The sequence below is a fragment of the Phoenix dactylifera genome, unplaced genomic scaffold (genome assembly GCF_009389715.1).
Source record: "Phoenix dactylifera cultivar Barhee BC4 unplaced genomic scaffold, palm_55x_up_171113_PBpolish2nd_filt_p 000388F, whole genome shotgun sequence".
Taxonomy (NCBI): domain Eukaryota; kingdom Viridiplantae; phylum Streptophyta; class Magnoliopsida; order Arecales; family Arecaceae; genus Phoenix; species Phoenix dactylifera.
In genome coordinates, this window is record NW_024067834.1 from 91347 (window position 1) to 113785 (window position 22439).

The window sequence follows — 22439 nt, forward strand, 5'->3', positions numbered from 1 at the left end:
GGTTTGGACCACCAGCAACAATATGGATGCTGGTATTAAATGATGGAAGTTCTGCTTGGCTATCACCAAAGCTTATTTTTTAATATGCAACAGAAATTGGCCATTAAAGCATTCTACAAATTTTTTTATTATTTTATTACATTTCATAAATAGCTATAAAAGAAAAAAAAATCGCATCTTATGTATAGCATAGAGCCAATATTCAAGATGCTTATATTAATGACAATAGTTTATCCACATAGACCCAGCTCATGTAGAGTTTTTCTTAATGCAAGTGTTAATAATTCTGATATTAATGATGGGATTTCTACCGCACCATCATTAAAATTAATTACTTAATGCGCAATAAAATTTTTGCCATTGAAGACTTCTATTTATTAGAATTTATTACATTATCATATTGTATTTCAATAATAGTGGAAAAAGAAGGAAAAACTTATAATGGGACGACATAATGATAGGAGCTTTTGCGAGCTGCAACTTGGGCATAAACTTTTATTGACCATGTGGACGCTCGTATTAATGATATTGATATTAATGATGAAAATTTCTACTCTAGCATCATTAAAGTTTATTGCTTAATATACAAAACAATTTTGGCTATTAAAATCTTTCATTTATTATAATTTATATTTTTATTATATATAAATTTAAAATGGAGGTAGAGCCCTTTATAAGTTACATGGATGCCCATATCTATGATATGGTATTAATATATTCGATCATCATTAAAATCTTTTGTTTAATGTACAACGATGATGAATGATGTGGATAATGATGTGCTCAATTGTAATTAAAAGAACGGTTGGAAAATGAGAAAAATTATAGCCCATGAGTTATGCATGGCCGACATTATTGATGTATTAATGTTGGGAGTTTCTCTATTCCATATGTGGATGGCGGTATTGATTACAAGAGTTTTTGCGATATCATTAAAGTTTATTAGTTAATGTGCATTAAAATTTGGCTATTGAAACATTTTATTTATTATAATTTATTACATAATATATTGCATTTCATAGAAATAGGATAAAAAACATACGTGTGCATTTATCATGCTTATATTAATGTCGAGAGTTTATCTATGGAGGTGCAACTTGCTTGCTATATAAATACCAATATTAGTAATGCTAATATTAATGACAAAAGTTTTTATACCATCATCATTAAAGTTCATTGCTCAATATACAATAGAAATTTAGTGGTAGAAAACTTTTATTTATTGTAATTTGTTATAATATCATATTATATTTCAATAATAGTTAGAACAAGGAGGAAAAAAACTATAGCGATGCATGCAGAGGGAGGTATTAATAGTGGAAGTTTCTACATGTGCAACTTATGCACAGTTCTACATGTTCGTATTAATGATATTAATATTAATAAAGAAAATTTTTGATTAACCATTATTAAAATTTATTATTTAATATGTAATAAAAATTTGACGATTGAAATCTTTTATTTATTAAAATACATTATATTGCTATGCTGTATTTTATTAACCAAATCAGTCTATAGTTGAATCGGTCCAATGATAAATCGGTGGATCTGGTACAATTAGTAATTTCATCAGATGCAGGCCCTATCTTCTAGTGGCCTTCAACATGTCCCTTATTCAAATCAACCGACCACACCCATAAAAACCATCACCATCCCCCCACAGAGCCGTATCCATCTGTGAATATTTTACAAAGCAATGACAACAACAATAAATAAAAAAAGACTTCTATAAAAAAAAACAACAACTAAAATAACAGAGAGAGATGTGGGCGGCGGCGGCGGCTCCGTGACGAGGGATGCGTCCCACTACCCTTGGATTCTATTGCTTGAGTAAAAGCGAGGGGTTCTTGTGGTGGTGAATATTTTCGGATCGGGCGCGGCTCGGCCGAGCATTTGGTCGGGTTTCCATGTCGTTTGGAGTGTGGCTCAGATCATTGTATTTCACTTAATTCACAGCCTTCGTGGCCTTTGCTTTGCGTTATGGACAAGAGCAGGATCGGCTGCAATTTGGATTTTAGAAAGGGTTAGAGGTTGTAGCTTTCTTTTCGCAAATCCACCATTGAATCACCTGATAACCACTTTAAGATATGCACGGATAATTAAAAAATATATTTAAAATATTTTGAAATCGATACAGAATGCGATCCAATTGTCGATGTTGTAAAAGCAGATCAACCATTCTTTCCAATAAAAAATCTTGAACCCTTCAGAAAGGCAATGTTGCAAACCTAGTCCCGTCTTGGTTTATCTTGGGGTTGGTGTTGGCCTTCGGTCCGAATTGCAATTTTTTTCTCTTAATTTGGTGCAGAGTTTTTTTATATTTTTTTAAAAGGTTTTTTTATAGTCTAATGGCAAAATATGGAAAAAAACTAGTTGCTCGATGTTTTTTTTTCCACCCTAATGCAGATAAGGAACCCCCTCTATTTAACATCAGACACTTTTTTTTTTAAAGTAAAATCTTTTTTTTTTTTGGTTCAAATCGCATTTACCTAAACCAGCTGATGAGTTGTTTTTCAGAAATCTTTTTTCTCTTTTGCAGTGCGGCATCATGGTTGAACTCAGCCAGAGTTTGGGAGAAGATGCCGGCACACTAAGGACTCCTTAGCTGGGGTCTTAAGTGAAAACTGAAGGCGAAAAGGCAGAAGATTCATGAGAGCTTCTAATTATCTTTTCTATCTTCTTCCTCTTATACTTAATTATTTTACATCTGCGTTCCATTATTTACTTAGCTTTCGCATATTATTTATATTTATTGTATGTACTATGAGCCACATGGAAAAGGGATTCTCATCCAGTACCTGCATCAAAACCACCAAGCAATCATTTTTTTTATGACATGAAAGCTTGTTCTTGAATAGATGGGACCTACATGAGTGCTAACCTTATTTAATTTCTTTCCATAATGCTCATATTGCACCTTCGTTTTGCTAAAATCTATTTAAATTTTGTATAAACTTAATCGCATAAAATATGCTTATGCATTCAGTTGTTTATGTATAACAATATGAAAATTAAGCAAAGATATAGTGTCCTTTTTTTTTTTAAGGGGGAGAGAATTTAGGAACCTCACTTTAAGAATAGGTGGCAATGCCATAAACTTGAGTTTCTCATATCCCATAGATATTCCCACTACAAAATTTTTGCTAATGCATTTGCACTTCTTGATTGCATGTTTTCTTACAGTTATGCAAGCTAGAAATCATTTAGCCATAAGGCTTGTGACACAACTTCATTTATATCAAGTGCAGCGCAGGATATGCCTTAAAAGTAATTGGGCTTGACACCAGTTCCATTTAAGTCTTAAGATGAGTATGTCAATGAATTTGTCCGAAGGTTTAAAACTATCTTGATAAGCGATTGTAGTACCTGGTGACATCAATGCAGTATGCATCATCATCATAAACACATCAGGACAATGTCTTGGAAGTCTAGAGTCACATAACCAAGATAAAAAGATAATAAGAATGAAATCATTGAGTAATACTTAGCTACCGCAAATTCATGGCCGATTATGTAGTTGTAGATTATCAGTTCAAGGTTCTAGAGTATGCATGTTTGTAAATTGGTGATCTGAAGCAACTACTGCAGTTATCATACAAATTAATGGTCATATTATACAAATGAAATATAGCTTTGTTAGATATAAGCCATGATCTTATTCAAAACAAATTAGTGACCACACATGATCCAAATGTTGACTTGCTCAATTCAGTTCCTCCCATGAGAGGTAAATGAAGAGGAATGGAATTAGGAAGGATAGCACATATATACTTGACCTGCAAAACCTAAATGAAGAGCACCCAACAGTATCTACTTTCTCATCACTCAGAAAGTCTAATGATTATAAGCTACATAGCATTCAAGGGATCATAATGGGAGCAACAGGAGATGTGGGGATAATGACCACCTACTTCAAAAAACAAACATTCCTAGTATACTAATTATTTGGAAAGAGGAATGAAGAGCCCCCTCAATGATTCTGGCACATGTATGATGTCCCTGACCTTTATCTTGCTCTTCTTTTTCTAATCTTAATTAAGTTTCTGATATAATCCTTTCCTTCTGGTGACACATCTTTCCCACAGAATAAATAGCCTTTCACAACCAATGCACTGACATCAGTTTCATCTCCACAATGTCCAAGCTCCAAGGACAGAGCTTTATGGTGCAAGTGAGCCACAAGGGACAGAATACGAGGGCTAGGGTGGTATCCAAGCTGAGTATGTGGCCAACAAAGCTCTTTGGTCGCTTCTGCAACATCCTCGCGGGCTTCTTCTCTCTTCCCCACAAGCCTCCAACAATTACCCATCAGAGAGTTGATGAACATCCCGATATCCCGAAAAGATCATCCAGTTCGGTGAATCTATATCCGCTAACATCTCACTACGAGGAGGCCATCACAGATTGCATAGAATTCTTTAACAAGTCATCCAAAAGTACAGGGTTAAATGGTCAGAATTTTGAAGATTTTGTTTGAAATTTCAGCACCCAGCTTCTCTTCCTCTTCTTTCTTTACTTGACGTGTATAGCTCAATCGTCGATGTTCATGTGTGATCGAGTATAAGTAAGAGTTCTGGGCTGTACATATTAATTGGCAAAAATAGTGTGAATGGAAATGATAATTGTAGCTAAAATACTGGAGAACTGTCTGAAATTATTCTTCCTAATGCTTCAACTTTTCTGTTTGAAATTGATGATTGAGAAGAAAATTGAATGATGAACAGATCCTTGTTTATTTCGTATGTTTTCGATATATTATAGTCAATAACATGATAAGACCCACTGCAATTATATGACACTGCAAATATATGACAGAAAAATTTGCGGAAAAAAAAAATGAAGCTATCCTCCGAATATCTAGGCACAGATATGGATATATATGGAATCCCTTTCAACATTTTCTTATGGACCTCGAACTTTAGGTGATGAGCCCTCTTCATAACTCCTCTTCTTAGCGAAAAATGCTCTTATCAATGGGATCAATGGCTTCTTCTTCTTCTTCATTGGCACTGTTTCCTTCTCCACGGAAACCTGCCCTTCCAACGCTTGCTCTTCTGTGTTTATGACTTGGGCCAGGGATGGAGGGTTGGCGAACGTAACATACCTCTTCTTTTGGAACTCCCACCCTTCGTTCATCATCGGCGTCTCAATTTCAATCTCTGTTGCATTCTCAACAAACTTTAGGTCCTCATCAGCCTCCGAATCTATGACGTTTTTCTCAGATTCTCTAGCTTGCAATTGCTTGAGCTCCATCTTGGTCTGTTCGAGCTCTTCCCTAAGGTAGGTGAGGCAGCTCGCCATCTTTAGGCTTTCTTGACGTGCCTGCTCGAGGTTTTGCTTTGTTTCTTCTAGCTCCGCCATTATAGATCCCAGTTGCGAGGCTCCATGCACATTCCTGCTTGCTGCAGCTCGAATCTGTTTAGCTAAAAAAAAAATGGTCAGTTACTAGTATGAATATGCTTTGATGCATCATAAAAAGCACTGCAAAAAACATCTGCTTTAGAGTACTCTTGTGCAGCTAATTAACATTTGAATTACCTCCATTCCATCATGATAAGCTAAATTCTTTAATATGACAGGAAAAAGTTAACGCGGCGACCCTCTAATTTCTTGGTTAAGATCCTTGTATCAGGTGGTTATTCTGAGTGCTATGATATCAATCATGATGCATTTCTTCCATTTGAGGGCAATCTCGTTGAGAAAACCAACTGAAGGATTTCATATTACTAAGAATTAACCATAATTACAAATTCCATTAGTTGGAAATAATTTAGCAGTTAAAATTTCATTACTCAGGGAAACACCAGAATGTTAGATTAGAAGAAGATTGAAAAGTCTTCAAAAGCGTGCTAGATCTTCCCCTCTCTTTCCTTCTTTATTTATTTATTTATTTTTGATGAAGTGGGAGGTTTCCCACCCAAAAGGAACCTTTGGCTATGTGTTTTGATTTACTTAAAGCAAGCTCCGTTGTTGTTTTAAAGGCCAAGTCCTTATTATTAATTTCAATAACCAACAAACCTTATTATTAATTCCATTCCAGTCCTAGATTCCTAATCTCTTGACTTAGCCAAAGGACATAAATGAAAAAAAAAAAAAAAACTGGAAGCAGCATTAGATAGATGGATATATAGAAAAAGATCGTCACCTCATTAAGCCGGTTGGCGTAGACCTCGCCGGCCAAGACCCTTTCTCCGAAGAGCACGACGGCCTCCTTCACGGACTGAAACGGTTTGCTGGTGTCAATCTCAGCTCTCCCGGCGACAGCAACACTCCCTTCGGTCTCCATGCTCGATCGGCAACCCAAACCTCTCTAACGAGAACGATGCATGCGAGATAGCCAGTGTTATATATTGATGGATAGCTATAAGAGGGAGGTAGGAATGGTGGAGACGGTGGGAAGAAGTGGGAAAGTCGTTAGAGAAGAGAAGAGAAGAGGAGGGAGCTGGGAGGACGGAGGTGGGTTTGCTTAAGGGCATAATCAAATGATAGTGCTTCGTTTCTTCGCGTCCACTTCACTTGTATTCCGCTAATGGATGGGGAAGCCTCGTCGTTGGGTGGACGGTCCGGATTGGATTGATCGGATGAGCCTTATCCTCCCTTGGATGCAACGGTAGGGAAAGAGATGCTTCACCTGCCATATAAACCAAGATTGTTTGTCTCCAAATCCACTGTTGGTGAAAGGGAAATCAGACAAACATTCGGCTTAGAATTATATGGGTAGTTAGTTTAGATCATAATGACATCATCTTATATTTTATGTTTCTTGTGGGGATAAGCTTGGGAGTTAGCTGAACACTGAAAAGTATTGTAAGAATGGAAAAGTGGATTCCTATTTCCTTGTGAGTATTGATGGGCTTTGGGTCTCTTTCTTGAGATCAAGCCCAAGCCATTGTAAATGGGCTAGCTCATGTAGGGCAGCTAGTATTTGCCTATGAGCATGAGTAAACAAGTGCTGTGACCACTTAGGAGATGCATGCCAACCACTCAATTTGCTCCACTAATTTCTCTCTCCACTCCCTTTATTTGTCTTCCAACTAAAATTAAGCACCACATTTCTTTTATACTTAAAGGGGTTTTAACTTTGATTCTTATCGAAATCTAGTTTGGATTCATGCAGTAGCGTAATTTGATCGAGGTAGCCCATTATGTACATGATTCTCATGATGATCAAAAGTATTTTAGATATGTAAAATAAGTATTTACTCAAATAGCCAGTTTGTATGGAAGTTTATAATCAGGATATCCTAGTGGTGAAAATGATATTGCTTTCCTAAGAAACTTGTAGAATATCTTTCTGATCAGAGGTGCAATATAACACCCATGGATCAATATTCATTTTTTTTTTGCTAGATATTTAAAACAACAAGCATCGGCACTATAGCGCCATTATACCGACTCTAGAGTTCTTATATTATACAATTGAAAACAAAAATATAATAACAAATGCCATCTTCCATTTTAGAAATCATCTAGTCATTCTAGTAGTTGTCATATAATAAAAATAATAGTTGTTATTTGATTTATTTCGCTATTTAGTTTGAAAATAATGTTTTATTATTGAAAGAATAATAAAACAGACAATGTTTTATATTAAGTAAATAGGTTTAGAAACATTTTTTTTTCCCAATAACTCTGTTGCAAAAAAAAAAAAAGAATTTTCAATATTATTTATTTGATAGCAAAAACCAACTATCACATAATTAATATTATATTTCTAAATTTGAAAAAGTAGAGAGTAAAGAGCTTTACAATGATGGATCAATGGTAGATTATGTTTCAAACTAGCATGGAATACATACTTGTTGGGAGAAATTAATGCCAAGTTATGCTTCAACTTGTCTTTATAGTATCCCATGCTGGACTCTGTGTTACTTTATTTAGATGGAGGTTGATCCCAAATGCTAGAGTTTATATATGCCAATATAATTTACCGCCAAGAAAATCTTCATAACAATGATCTCACTGCATCGACAATTTTAATTAGGATTTCAACCATACAGAACCGAAGGAATCAATATTGATGTCTCAATTATGTTTTCGAGGAAATGTTTGAGCATCAATATTTTCAGCCTACAAAAATAGTCACACAACATAAATACTTTTGGATCAGCTTTTGACACACTCTTTCGCAGACGAAAGAGTTTAATCGAACATGAGATTGGTTTCTCCTTTGGCTTAGTATAGACTGGTGCGACGAACTTTGGTAATAAGCTACAATCTGACCTCCTATACAAGATGAGTTGCATAATGATATCTCCAAGACTCCTACGATCATCTTAAAACCTCATCTTCCTTCATCTTTTCCAAGAAAAATCTGTACAATTTGAACTCCCCACTTGTGCTGGTTGTCATTACTGATCACTTGCAAACTTTTTTTTCCACACTAGCTTGATCTTCAGATCTAGCAATAGTTTTACGAAAAATAACGATGGTGTTAAGTCGGTTACAATTTGAAACGGGACTTAGAAGAGAAAAGAGTAGAAAATTTGAAGCAAAATATTGGATAAAGCTCTATTTTGATATCATCAGAAGTAGTAAAACCGAAGGCCCAAGCCCATCCAGAAAGCTTTTCTTCTTAGATGGGCTCATACATTGGAGGTGTGTTGATGGGCCTCTTGAATAAATCAGTGGTTAATTTGCTGGTAACTTGCCCATTCACATCTGCCATCTGTTCTAGGCTCTACGCTAGGCTGGAATTTCCCCAAACTCCCATCACATTTTTTTGATATCTACTCTTCAAGGATGATAACTTTTCTGAAAAGGATATGCATGCTTCATTTCTTATATACTAATATGTGCAATTTCTTGGGTTTGTTGGAAAAAGAGAAAAGCTAGAACTTTTTTTTTTTATCAAAACCACTCCACTAAAACAGCCTAGTTCTCAGAGAGGCCAATGGGGCTGCAGATTGTATGACATTTTATGTGGCCTACCACTTCATTGATACCCTGTGGGCTAGGAAGGCGAAGTTGCCCAGAGTACTTCGAAACTTGTTATTTTCTGATTTTATTGGGTGTATCCGTACTCGTAATGTATTGAACTTTCATTTTAGTGTGAAAAAAACAACTTAGTTTTGATAAAATTTTGCATAATAATCTATCTTCTATTCTATCTTTATATGGACATAATAATCAATTTTACAAATTGGCTTACAAGTTCACACTCATATTTAGCTTGCTTATGTCGATTTCATCAATTGACCATTCGTAGGCTCGTAGCCAGCTGTATAAATTCGTAGCCATCGAGACAGGACCACTTCCGAATCCGATTTAATTCTCCCGCACCAAACGCTCCGGGCCATTGGATCCCATGACCGCCCGCGGAAACGGAGCTCTTTTTCCTCGACCCTTCCGGGCAATTCCCGTAACCAGGGGCGCCACCAATCTAGCCCCCGCCCACCGGTAACCTCACCTCCCACCTCGAAACCCGGAGCCCAAATTACACGGAAAAACGTTAAAAACGGTGGGTGCCGTCCCCGAGCGGGACGCGTACCATCAGCCTCCTCCAGTCCTCCTCCGCCTCTTTCACTCCCCTCCCCCCTCTTCCAATCCATCCCCGTCTCCCCTCTCATAATTTCTTTCCCAATCCCTAGATCTTTGATCCCTCCCTCACCAAAGAACCATCGTTTAGGCTCCATCATGGGCTCGGAGATCCTTCCCTGCTCCGCCGCCGTCGCGGATCTCGCCGGCGAAGGGCCCCCGTCATTCAGGATCTTTATAGGGTACGACCCTCGGGAGGACGCGGCCTTCGAGGTGTGCCGCCACTCCCTCCTGAAGCGCTCCTCGGTTCCGCTCGAGATCCACCCCATCAAGCAGTCGGAGCTCCGGGCTGCCGGGCTCTTCTGGCGCGAGCGCGGCCCCACCGAGAGCACCGAGTTCTCCTTCACCCGTTTCCTCACCCCCCACCTCGCCGGATTCCAGGGGTGGGCCATGTTCGTCGACTGCGACTTCCTCTACCTCGCCGACATCAAGGAATTGATCGCCCTGATCGACGACAGGTACGCGATCATGTGCGTCCATCATGAGTACGCCCCCAAGGAGACGACCAAGATGGACGGCGCCGTCCAGACGGTGTACCCGCGCAAGAACTGGTCGTCCATGGTGCTTTACAACTGCGGCCACCCCAAGAACCGGGCGGCGCTCACCCCGGAGGCCGTCAGCACCCAAACCGGGGCCTTCCTCCACCGCTTCACGTGGCTCGACGACGCCGAGATCGGCGAGATCCCCTTCGTCTGGAACTTCCTCGTCGGCCACAACAACGTCGATCCCAACGACCCCACCACGTTCCCGAAGGCGATCCATTACACCACGGGCGGGCCGTGGTTTGAGAGGTACAAGGATTGCGAGTTCGCCGAGCTCTGGCTCGAGGAGCTGGAGGAGTTGAACAAGGAAAATACGAAAATAGCCGCTGCTTAGGTGACAATGATTAACATTGCACAGGATAAGTAGCAAGATTAAGATTCCTGCTAATTAGCATTCTACTATTCTTTTTGTTGAGAAATGTTTTTCCTATGGTTGTTTGGTGCATTCTGGATCATGATACGGAAGCAGTAGATTGATGATTTCTGTTCTCTAATAAGTGAATTGAAATGGGAAATGTGGCTTATTTTGGCTTGTAAAGTTTAATGGGTGCTTCCCATTGATTTCGATTCGTGTGTTTTGATGCCGTTTATTGTTCTTTAATTCAATAAGGTGCAATTTTGCTTAGTAACTGATGCAATAGGAATTCTTTTGTCATTAGCATATTGTGCACATTTGTTATTAACTATCAGAATCTAATTATTTGTTTGTTCTTATGTTTCAAGCTGTTGGACTTGCACCTTTTTACTTTTACTTTTTTAACATGGGAAATGGTCCTTTACAAGTCCAGAGTAAGCTTGATGACCAGCTTGGCACCACAAAAATGCTTGGCGAGTGCAAAATCTTTCTGGCACAAAGGAATCATCTGCAGATAATAAAAAGAATTTGTGTAATCCATATAATAATCTCTTAAAGAGCATCAAGAATTCCAACAGAACTTCTAAAGTCAAACCATTTCTAGTATATAAGTGGACCAGGTCGAATCAAATTATATTTTCCAGATGATAAATCTTAAAGTTCACAAAATGTTTTATATTAAAATCATTTAGTATTTTTGCCTGTCACATCAATTTGGTATTTATATTGAAGCATTTCTTTTTCATGGATGACGAAAGTAAAGAATTCAAAATTGTGTATATTCTAATGCGACAACTCAAATGAAGTAAGCCTCTCTAGATATGCATAATTCATTTTGCCTCAAATTCATAAGTAATTTATGAACTAGGGTTTCATATAATGTTCGTGAGTTGAATGTTATATAATGAACATGCTGTATAAGAAAATACAAATTCTAACTGTCTAGAAATCTTTCCATTGAATGAAAGCATTATGAACTGTGAAATCATATCGTCAGTGGCTCCAAAATATCCGAAATCTATCATTCTGAGTTCGGAGGAGAAAGATGCTTACAGTTTTGCGGTGATGATATTATATCCAGAAAGAAAGGAGCTCTTTTCTCTGTTAGCTGTTTTTTTATTAGGGCCCATCCTGACATGCTCCTAGATATGTCTTTAGAGTTTTTTCTCCTTTTTTTTTTTTCAAATTTTATTTTGTTTACTGCATGTTGAATGAATCTATATTGACGTAATTTTAACGTTTCATTAATTACCAGTTAGATTTTCTGAACTCCAGGTTTTGTTCTTTATATATATATATTAAGTATTCCTGCCTGTCTTCTTTTCTTACGGTCATTGTCAGTTTATGGGGCCATCAAACTTCTGCAAGCCCTTATCATTCTCTATCGCATCAAGTTTCCTAATGGGATACTCGCATTTTATATTCTATAAAAATATGGATGGATTATATTTTAAGTGGAAAAATTTCAGTTTAAGCAAGCATCTTCAGAGTTTGCTGTTTCATGGAGCACCCTAATGGTCGCCTTTACTTTATTCTGCTTTTGACTACGTGGTGTAAGCTTTTAGACTTCAGCATCTTCATTGTTATATGTTCCTTCCAGGTTGTTGCCATTGACATGCTGTTGCCTTTTGGATGGTGTTTAGCTTCCAGTCTATTGCTTCTTTGAGCTTCTCTTTGCCCCCTGTTTCATCCGATTGCATGTCCGGGGCCCCTTCTGGTTCTCCAACTTTTTGGTTTTACATTTATTTTGCCTATTGATTTCTACCTCTATATTTAGCTTTGTCTGTTCATTTTGTATATTGAGGTTGAAAACTAGAGGAATAGAAACCACAGCTGTCATTATGTAAAAATATTCTCATTTGATGAAATATGTGAGTAAAAATTATTTTTGAAATTGCAAAAGATTCCCTTCCCTCGATTTTTGGCTGATGCAGTGCAAAATTTATGCATTTTTTATTTGCCTGGCAACGTACATACAACTCGCACCGACATGTAATTCTTTTACTATTTGTCCTTTATTGTAATTTGTGATAAATTTCGGTACGCCTGTATCATGCCATTGGATTCTTCCCCTGAGTTTTATTTTAACGAGCACGGACCGTTGTCGGTGCTGCAGGTCGCTTTCTTCTTGCTGAAGACCGCGGAAGGTACCTCACTTTCTTGCTGCAGACCGTTATCATAGAATTCGTATACAAATATATCTAATAAAATTAAAAAATTTAAATTTATGAAATATTCGAGGCAATCCTTTCTTTTTGACCGTAAGGTATATTCTGAGTGGTGAACTGTATAAGCAGCCATCCAGTTGGCAGCTTCGTTGACCTCTCTAAATATATGTTTAGTTTAGAAGGCTACTCTATTCTTAGTCATCATTTCGATGTTTTGGAGCAAAGGGTGGTCTGTGCCCATGCTGATTTGGTAGGGACGTAGTTTTTAGAATTTTGTTATAGGGCGGAGCTAAACATGAGATTGCTTGCATTAGATTAGCAGCATACGAACGCACGTGCATGTAACTACAAATAGTTCCAGCTAAAAACTGCTAGGGCCTATGCTGTAAGCCATGTATCTCTATTATAAATTGCAGAAAAATATAAATATACAAGGAAACCAGTCAAGATAACTGTGGAATGAGATTGATCTGAAATGGTTTCCAGTACCACTTATTTATATTATTTGTTTAACAAGTTGATCTGTAACTGCCTTCAATATTACCAGCTTCCATAGCCTTCACAGGCATTCTAATAAAATAAAAGGAAAATATCATTTTCTTTAATTATTAGATGCAATGTCAAAGAATAGCTAACGAAATGATTCAACCCATCTTATGCACATTAATGCGGAAATATAAAGATGACATTATATGATCACTTACCCTTTTTTTTTTGAAAAAAATGAAAATTTTGCATGATTCAATAATGCTTCGAAGCAGTCAGCAAATTCAATATGCAATATTTACCACCAGGTGAGAGGTTGTTTCATCTTATTCAAGGAAAAGAATATCATTGTTTCTTCAATTTCAAACTAGGGAAAAACAATCTCAGAGTATGCATAACTTGTCTGCCAGACACAAAAACTCCACAAAGCACACGCTATATTCATGTTCTAATATTTATATCATGAACTTTGGTTCTTGCCATTTAAGGTAAGAGATGTGATTGATCTTGCGAGATGTTGATGATGCAAATATGAATGGCATTGATATTAATATGTTTGCTCATCATTAAATTTCATTGCTTAATATGGTGTATATATTAATAACGTCAATATTAATATGCTCGACTTTTATTAAGGTTTATTACTTAATGTAAAATAAAAATTTGGCTACTAAATTTTTTTATTTGTTATAATTTATTATATTATCATGTTATATTTTAAAACAATTGGAAAAAGAAAAAAAATATTATGCCAGGCACATTGCATGGAATTGGGAGTGGTGATGGGAGTTTATGCTTGGCAGTAAAAATTTATTGTTTAATGTGAAATAGAAATGTAGCTATTGAACTTTATTTATTATAATTTATTATATTGTTATATTGAATTTTAAGAATAGTTGAAAAAGGAGAAAAATCATACTCCACATATATCATGCAGGTCATATGCTAATTCACAACCACTTATAAATGCCAAGTTGGGATATATTTTTTGGTGAAATATAAAAATATTTTTGTAATAGTGAAATTCAACATGAAAAGCTAAAAAATATGAAATGCATAACTCTAACATAGAAATCTCACGCAAGTATAACTACTTCTGTTCTGTTCCTTCTTTTATCGACAACATGCATCATGTCAAATACTAATTGTCAACAAATAGAGAAATACAGAAGTTTTAAATCAACTATGTGTTTTATTGTGCATGCCTGTGTTTTGGAAAAAAACAAACTACCACAACACTGCCCTTTTATATCTTCTCTTGCATGGTAATTGCTTTTTCGTGTGATATGTAGTTGTCAATCTGTTCGCAACTGCAAGATAAACCTATTCCATAAAAGCCACACAATCATTCACCATGCATGGGTGTAAATAAACCGAACAGGCTAAATCTATCTCAAGCTTAGGTTTGTTTTGTAATTAAGTCGAGACAAGCTTGAACCAACTCATTTAGTTTTTATTAGAACTTGAACGCAAACCATCTAAAATATCTAGTGAGAGATTAGAATCTTTCCAGATGTTCATTTATACAATCCAAGCTAATAATCTTAATAATTTTTAATTTTATAATTGAAATATATTCTAGTATATATAATTTATATTAATTATAATGCATATATATATAGATAATATTTCTTATAAAATAAATAATAATTAAAAATAAAACATAATATCTAAATTATTTATATATTTATATTTTGAGTTGAATCAAGTCGAGTTCAACGAAGCTAAGCTTGAGTTTTAGCTCAGTCACTCTGCAAACGGTGCAAGCCGCTCTGAGTCAAAGTTTGGTCCGAACTCGAGCGGGCTCACGAACGGCTCGCTCGTTTGACGCAGCTAACAGCGTGGAGCGCAGGACACCGACATCGATCCAAGAACCCTTCGACACGTGAAGCGACAGGGTGGAAAAGCGAGAAGCGAAAGGTCCACGAGGCCGGTCGGAACTCAGGAAGGACTCGGCAAATCGAGGGAAGACACTCGGCCCGGAGATCGGTACCGGGAAAAGCCCTCGTCCGTCTTCCAACCGGAAATCCCCTTTTCCAGTCTCTCGCGTCCCCCTAACGATATGGTACCTCCTAATTCCACCTTCTGCGTCTTCTTCTTGGTCAAATAATCTTTCTTGTTTTGATTTGATATGTGATGCACGATCGAATGGAATCGAATCGAATCGGAATGGCAGATCCGCTTCATATTGCTGCAGAATCGGCAGGGCAAGACGCGCCTGGCCAAGTACTACGTCCCCCTCGAGGATTCCGAGAAGCACAAGGTCGAGTACGAGGTAATTCTCCTTTTCCTCTTCTCAAACCCTTTCTTGATCCCTCTGTGTGTGTTCTTGAGAAAACTTTCTTGATCTTTTAAATTTTCTTGATTAAAGGTGGTAACTTTCTTCTTTCCTCAGATTGTTTTCTAGATTAAAAATGACATTTCTTTTTCTTCTCTGGATTTCCCAGGTCCATCGGCTTGTGGTTAATCGGGATCCCAAGTTCACCAACTTTGTTGAGGTACGAAATTTTTTTTCCAAAACCCTATTTGTTGTTTTTTCTTTGTATGTTTTTTTTTTTTTTTCTAAATCAGATGCCAATGTCTATAGAAGCGCAGTTTTGTTTTAGCCTAATAGAAAAGATCGATAAGAAAAGGGAGAAATTGAGGGTGATGCCTTCCGCCCACTGGAATCACGAAACCATTTTTTGTATAGATAGTATGGATCCATGGATTTGGACTTTCTGTGGAACAAACTCGTCATGAATCTTCTTTGGTATATATGTTGTGTTGTGAAACTATTTCACACCACAACATGGATTTAAACATTTAAACTTGTGACAATTTAAACATGGATTGATGGCGTTATGAAGTTGATAGATTTGGTTGTAGGTCAGGGTAAAGATGCTTTCAAGCTGGCAACTTACTTATGTATTTGGTATACTTACACTGAGATAGCTTTATATAGCCCATTTGATTGTCAAACATAATAATTGGTTATAAGGTCATATCACAAAACACAAGGACATAAATGGGAACACTGGGGAGAATTGGCTTTGGTAAGTGTTTTTTTACCATAATTCGAAATAGAATGATATGCTAGTCCAATATGCAAAAGGGAAGGTAAAAACAGAGAATGAGAAATGAAGTGTTAAAGGGACCAGGAAACCAAGATCCTGTTCCTGCTTCTAATTTGTGGTTTGAAAGGAATGATTTTAGGTTTACAGAATAACCCAGTTTGTATGTATAACATAAAATAGGTATATACGCAGTTATTATGCATATGGAAGAATGTTTTGTACATAGAATTTCTGAAATTATTTAAATACTTGTTGAAGGATGCATTATGTGTGTAGAAATTGATGTTGTACTATCAGATATTGTACTTGAAAACCCTCAACAAGAGAAAAAAAAGCTATCACACAAATTGGTCCCTGGAAAAAAATATTAGGTATATCTGGGCATAAAATATTATTTATCAGAAGGCCAGATGTTTCGAACAGTACTATGGTTGAACAGTTCGGTGCACAGGCTACTAGTTGGGGGATTTGAAAGTCTAAGGGTTGGCTATGTGAATTAGTTGGTCTCAAAGAAGTTTATCCCTTTTCAATTTCATTATTCGGGTGATGCTGTTAAAATATCCATTGAACATTGTTAGGCAACCTTCATGTAATTTTTTTAAAAAAGAGGATTTCCTTGGAGTTTTCATGATGTTTTTTTTTAATATTTGACAGTCATTCAAGAGATAAAGTAGGTGGAATTACTAGTTGTAGCATTTAGGGTTTTCTTGTACATGTAGTAAGATGGATACTATCTAATTTTGATTGGCTCGAAGTATTTAGTTTAGCATTACCGCCAAGATCACCATCGTTGTGCATTTAAAAAGTTTTTTTGTTTGCCTTTTCAAGTTTTCAGTCATCCACCAATACTACTTGGCTGCTGGCAGTTGGTTGGATTGTCTTGAACTAAACAATTGTTGACCTAGGATGATCTGGAACCAACAAACACATTTCCAATTTGATAGAGCCTATCTTTCGTAGTTTTATCCATTTATTGTCATGGATTGCCGCTATAGGGTCGAAAATCGATGAGTACCATTTTGTGGCTTATAATTTTTCAATGTCAATATCTCCCTATTCTGCTTTATGGAGAAATTGTTCCATAAACCAACTTATGAACTGGTGGTACCAACTCGTTCAACCCAGTACAATGATTACCTTGTGAATTGGTTTTAGCTCAATACAAAAACAGTACAAGCTGATCCAAGACTTTGGGGTCATTGAGGCCTTGTTTTTACATCAAATTTAAGTCTTAAAGCTTATTCTTTAGATCTGGAAATTGGCTTCTAAAGCAGCATATTGGTCTAATACCCATTCTGATTCAAAGGAAGGAGAGGAGAAGAAAAGAACAAGTGAGGAGAAAAATAGGAGAAAATTCATATAGGAGCTGTTTGGTTGATAAGCTATATTAAAACAGGAATACACAAAAGATTAAGAACAAATGAATATTGCAAAAATGGTTGTTGGGTTGTTTTCTATAAAATCTGTTATACCAAATCTAGGAAGTTGAAAGACATGATAAATGAGTTTTATGAAAATAGGTCTCCTCCTGTTTTTCATAAAACCTGTTTTATAGATAATTATGTTTTATAATTATTATCCGTTTTAGAAAAACTATGGGCATCGAACAGCCCTTAGAAAATCTGCATGCCCTTTTCTACTAGTTGAAGTAAAAGGATTCTTGTATGCAAAAACTTGCCAGTGATAGTTTTATTTTTTTCTTTTAAAAATCAAAATCTGATCAGCTTCTAAGGAATTATTTAGGGGAACCTAAAGAATCTGTTGATTTAGTGGATCCACGAACCTAGGTAAGCACCTTCCTGCCATCTATCAGGAAAAATCACATCCACTGCCCTCAAGCTTTAAAATTAGTGGCTCGCTGCCAGCAACATTCAAAATGCACCCCTTGCTGTTGTTGCACATAAATCTTGGCAAGCTTTTGTCTTATATTTATTAGAGCATACGTATTTGTTCCAGAGATAGTATACATTCATTTGCTGCCCAAAAGTTCAAGAATAAGCATATGACTGACTTCCAATGGTGAAATCAGCATACTGCTGAAATGGATTCTGAAATTCAATAGTTTACTCATCTTAGACATGTCTAAGAAATGTAATAGTTGCTTTTAACTGGCATAATCTGTTTTGTGTTCTATATTGACTATAATCTTTTACATTTAATGAAGATGGTAAATCTATATTCCTTTTTCTAGGTGATTGGGGTGGGGGAGAGGGACTAGAAAGGTGGTGTTGAGATTGTTGGGAAGGTGGCATATTTGTTGTTGGGTAAATAGGCATGATAATGAAAGTTTAGATGACTATACAACCATCAGATTTTTCAAAGTTCAAAACTTGGTATAATGATATGTAAATTTTTTTAGTGGTTTCTGCATCCTTTGATCTTTGCTGCACATGGCAAGCATGTCAATTAGTTGTCTCGATGTGCTACTTCTATGCTTCTTCTAATATTTGTTATTTTTGTTGCTTCCTTCCAAGTTATACTAGGGTTTGTCCAGTTTGTGGGCTTCCGCTTACCATCTTGATTAGTACAGCATTGGTGGCCTTATTGCTGATTTGTTAATTTTCCCTGATATAGCAGAGGCATTGCTCAATCTAGTAACAGCAAAGGAGCACCTCTCCACTTCATCCACCCATCTTTAAAGCTTTTATACATGTGTTCATCTATCTGTTAACATTGAAATAAGAAATTCATTTACTATTTATCTTTAGATTTATGGTGTTGACTGACCAATTGCTGATTTGATTCTGTACATAACATGCAGGTTATCATACTGAGCCATTGTTTTTACATTAGAAAGTTTCAATCCCTTCTCATGTTTCAGATGTTATCCTGATTTACTGTTTTATTGCTTTGCATTATCACTTTTGTGTGCTGAATTTGGCACATTTTTTCTTACAGTTCCGGACGCACAAGATAATTTACAGAAGATATGCAGGACTCTTCTTTTCAATGTGTGTTGATATCACCGACAATGAGTTAGCATATTTGGAGTGCATCCATTTATTTGTGGAGATATTGGATCATTTTTTCAGCAATGTGTGTGAACTAGATTTGGTATTTAATTTTCACAAGGTCTGTACCCCTTCATGAACCTAAAATGCTTTACATGGGTTTAGTTTACTCAATTATCTTCAGTAGCGGCTCATTTATAGTTTAAATTGTAGTAATCTTATTGTTGGCTTATTTTGTAACTTTGCCTTTATACTCATTTTCCATATTAATGCATCTTGATATTAAAGTGGAAGCTGTCTTTCTTGAGCTGAATTATCGTATGATGAACATAATAATTCTTTAAGCTGGCAGAATTTTTGTTTTTATTTGTTGATTTATTCTTATTTGTGGATGAACAAGATTTGTTGCTTACTTCCTTGGCATATATCCTTTTAGATATGATCATGTAATCATAGTATTCTTTTATCTTGCAACATTCTTTTAAAAGATTGATTGGTTTAGGGATCTAGTTATGCATTATCAGTTAAATGTTTTTAATGGGTGGATCCACTTTATGAGTCTCCTGTTGCAAGTACCAAATGGCTGTAGTAAGCTAGAGGTCACAAGGGCTTTAGAAAATTATGCTTCTTCAATATGAACTGAATTTCTACACCAGTTTTGTGTAACTAGGAAACAAAGATATCTCGATAGTTTGGAATAGCTAGGCATTCTGACAGACTAATTGGTTAAAGTTTAATTTTTAGAGACAACAAAGCCTTTTGTGATAAATTTATTTTATGTTTTTTAGACTTAATTAAATGAAATAACCATCTAATTTTCACTCACTATATACTTTTACCCGTGAAGGTATATCTCATATTGGATGAGTTCATTCTTGCTGGGGAGCTTCAAGAAACAAGCAAGAAGGTGACCTCCGTTTGCCGAATATTGACTATTCATCCCTGCAAAGTTTTTAGAAAAGTCTGTTGTAGAAAATGCACTTAAATCTATTTAAAATTTATCTTTTTTGATTACTATTTGTCTATTGGATCTTGCCTCCTGAGAATGCTTATTTTCACAATTAACTTATTGACCGTCTTTGGCTCATCAGTCATGCCATCATCTGTTAGTCTTCTTTTGTATCTGTTTTTCTTTTTCTTGTTGAAGTTAGCTATATCTGTCCTGGTAACTATCAGATTCAGATACCCTGTTGCTAAACTTTCTGGTTTTACATGTATGTGCATATGTCGAAAGCTTGTCAAGAAAATTTGGTCCTACCAAGTAGTTTAAGTTAGTCTAAATTTGATACAACTTGATGAACATAAGGTTTCTATAAACATTTCTTTTAAATATTGAGAAGCCCATCCATCTGTATGAGTTCATGGAACCATGTCTTAGCTATCTACTCATTTTTTTTTACTTTAGTTATGGTCATTTTTTTTTTGATTGGTTTGTTTTCACTCATTTTGTCTTAAGGTTATATCCACATAATGTTTTCTTATATTTTGTTATATTTTCAGAATTGATTCAGAGAACTGATGAAAAGCACAAAAATCTGTACCTGGTCCTCATCGGGCACACCATTTATATAATTATTTAGCTGCTTACCTACCAGTTACAACTATTACTTGGTATTCTCTGGTTCACCTAGTATACCGGTCAATATGTCATGACTGATATTACATTTACAACTTCAAAATTTGAAAAAGTGATACTGAGAAAAATTATTAAAATAAATAATCAGGACAAATTGGAAAACTTATACAAAATATAAATTGGTTTCAAATAGCTAAAATAATAAATAAATAATATATTGTTTAAATAAATAAAATAAAAAATCCAAAACTTATTAAATAAAAAATCAGGATAAAATGGGAAAACTTGTAGGATAGATATGAAAATTAATTTGGTTTAACCTTATTTGCTAGCAGCTAGCAAGTTTAGCGTCAAAAAATTTTGGCAATTTCTGTTGATATAGCTGGTACAGGTACAAACTGGCCGGTGGAACCAGAAATGGCTGGTACTCGGCTGCATACATAAAACTGATGAATGATGTAGCAAAATTTCAGTTTATTAGGCCCATCAATTAACTAGCAGAACAGTCAAATTGAAATTTCCATTTGTTGGCCATAAGTAGGAATATTTGTGGCGCTCTGGATGCACCAAAATGATCCAGTTCTTGCTTTTGCCATTGCAAATAAACTAGCAGTTGCAACATCATTAACTAAATGAGCTCTGAAAGCCTGGTAACTTTTCTTCCCCATTTCTGTCTTCTGCTCTTTCTTGTTTGTTTTATATGATTCAGGCACCCAAGTAATATGAAGTTCTGCACATGCAAAAAATAAGCTATTTTTTCTCGCAATAGTTGAGCTACTTTGAGTGAAAACCAAGATAAGTTTGTCTTTTGTTGTAAATGTGCAGGCGATTATTGAGAGGATGGGGGAGTTGGAAAAGCAAGAATGAAAACTGGGTAAGGAGAAGACTGGGAATTCATCCTGGAATTGTTACTGGTATCCACTGTATCCTGCAGTCCAGTTCTGGAGCTGGTCAGGCATTACTGCATCTAAGATAATTGGAGGGGAAACAAACCTAGAAAAAGAGAAGTGTCATTTGTTCAACAGTTAATTGATTTGCGTACCGTGTTGGTTGTGGGCTTGCACGATTGCTTCATCACACATACTGTGTTATGATTCTTGCGACCACCGTATGTGTTATGATTTTAGGCTTTATGGCTGTTTAATCTGCCGGTCAGATCAGTATTGAGTTTATACGATAGTGAGATTTTGAAAAGAATTGTACAAAGCTTAAGAAGGGTGCTTGATAGCTACCTTGTTCACGAGTTCATTTTGTTTGGGTGCATGTTCATAATTGGCATATCTCCTTTTTTTTTTCTTAGTTCAGGCTAAGTGATTTCTCAACAATTCCTTGTATAATGTTGAGCCAAGTCTTTCAGCAATGATTACACACTAAAGCAGAAACTGCAGCGACCAAGATAAGCTCCTAGATGCCAGATTTACCAACCATTTGGTGGAACTATATTTGATCTTTTTAACGAATTAGGTTCGCTTGGATAGGTTTAGAAAATATTTTCGACCCGACTTAGTTAATATGGTCAAAGTTAATCTTAACTTGCTATCAGTTTGATAGATAATCTTGATTCATCATCAAGATGTATAATTTAGAAACAGTATAAAAGAGAGCTAGGAGAAATGCATGCAGATTTATCACATCAATGAGTTAGTCAAATATCTCTTTATATATTAACTCGAGCTAGTATTGCAAAAGGAATCATCTTGCACTGGTTCACAATTTGATAGTGAATAGGCAAATCAGGCTACTGCAAGGCAACTTGAAACGAGAAGCA

The 22439-nt window shown here is 36.1% G+C and overlaps 3 protein-coding genes across 3 annotated transcripts; 2 read left to right on the forward strand and 1 right to left on the reverse strand.

The window, feature by feature from the left end:
• Positions 1-4709: 4709 nt before the first annotated feature.
• Positions 4710-6482, reverse strand: LOC103703877 (WEB family protein At3g51220-like). The gene is made up of 2 exons (XM_008786901.4): positions 6146-6482; positions 4710-5415 (listed from the first exon to the last, which is right to left on the reverse strand). The coding sequence occupies exons 1-2, from the start codon at positions 6284-6286 to the stop codon at positions 4903-4905; spliced, it is 654 nt and encodes a 217-aa protein (XP_008785123.1). The 5' UTR covers positions 6287-6482; the 3' UTR covers positions 4710-4902.
• Positions 6483-9291: 2809 nt separating this feature from the next.
• LOC120105883 (protein CDI-like) lies at positions 9292-12303 on the forward strand. The gene is made up of 2 exons (XM_039118631.1): positions 9292-10413; positions 12035-12303. Exon 1 carries the CDS (start codon positions 9637-9639, stop codon positions 10411-10413), a length of 777 nt encoding a protein of 258 aa, XP_038974559.1. The 5' UTR covers positions 9292-9636; the 3' UTR covers positions 12035-12303.
• A 2657-nt stretch (positions 12304-14960) lies between these two features.
• Positions 14961-21951, forward strand: LOC103703875 (AP-2 complex subunit sigma-like). The gene is made up of 6 exons (XM_008786899.4): positions 14961-15153; positions 15265-15363; positions 15536-15586; positions 19043-19216; positions 19943-20002; positions 21497-21951. The coding sequence occupies exons 1-6, from the start codon at positions 15151-15153 to the stop codon at positions 21536-21538; spliced, it is 429 nt and encodes a 142-aa protein (XP_008785121.1). The 5' UTR covers positions 14961-15150; the 3' UTR covers positions 21539-21951.
• The last annotated feature ends 488 nt before the right edge of the window (positions 21952-22439 follow it).

What these genes read in the sequence shown, in the direction of transcription:
- LOC103703877 (XM_008786901.4), bottom strand. Translation starts at nt 6,286, where the DNA reads ATGGAGACCGAAGGGAGTGTTGCTGTCGCCGGGAGAGCTGAGATTGAC. An exon ending in ACGCCAACCGGCTTAATGAG is followed by an intron (nt 5,416 to 6,145) that starts GTGACGATCTTT and finishes TTAGCTAAACAG; the next exon opens with ATTCGAGCTGCAGCAAGCAG.
- LOC120105883 (XM_039118631.1), top strand. Translation starts at nt 9,637, where the DNA reads ATGGGCTCGGAGATCCTTCCCTGCTCCGCCGCCGTCGCGGATCTCGCC.
- LOC103703875 (XM_008786899.4), top strand. An exon ending in TGGTATTTAATTTTCACAAG is followed by an intron (nt 19,217 to 19,942) that starts GTCTGTACCCCT and finishes TTACCCGTGAAG; the next exon opens with GTATATCTCATATTGGATGA. An exon ending in TTCAAGAAACAAGCAAGAAG is followed by an intron (nt 20,003 to 21,496) that starts GTGACCTCCGTT and finishes GTAAATGTGCAG; the next exon opens with GCGATTATTGAGAGGATGGG.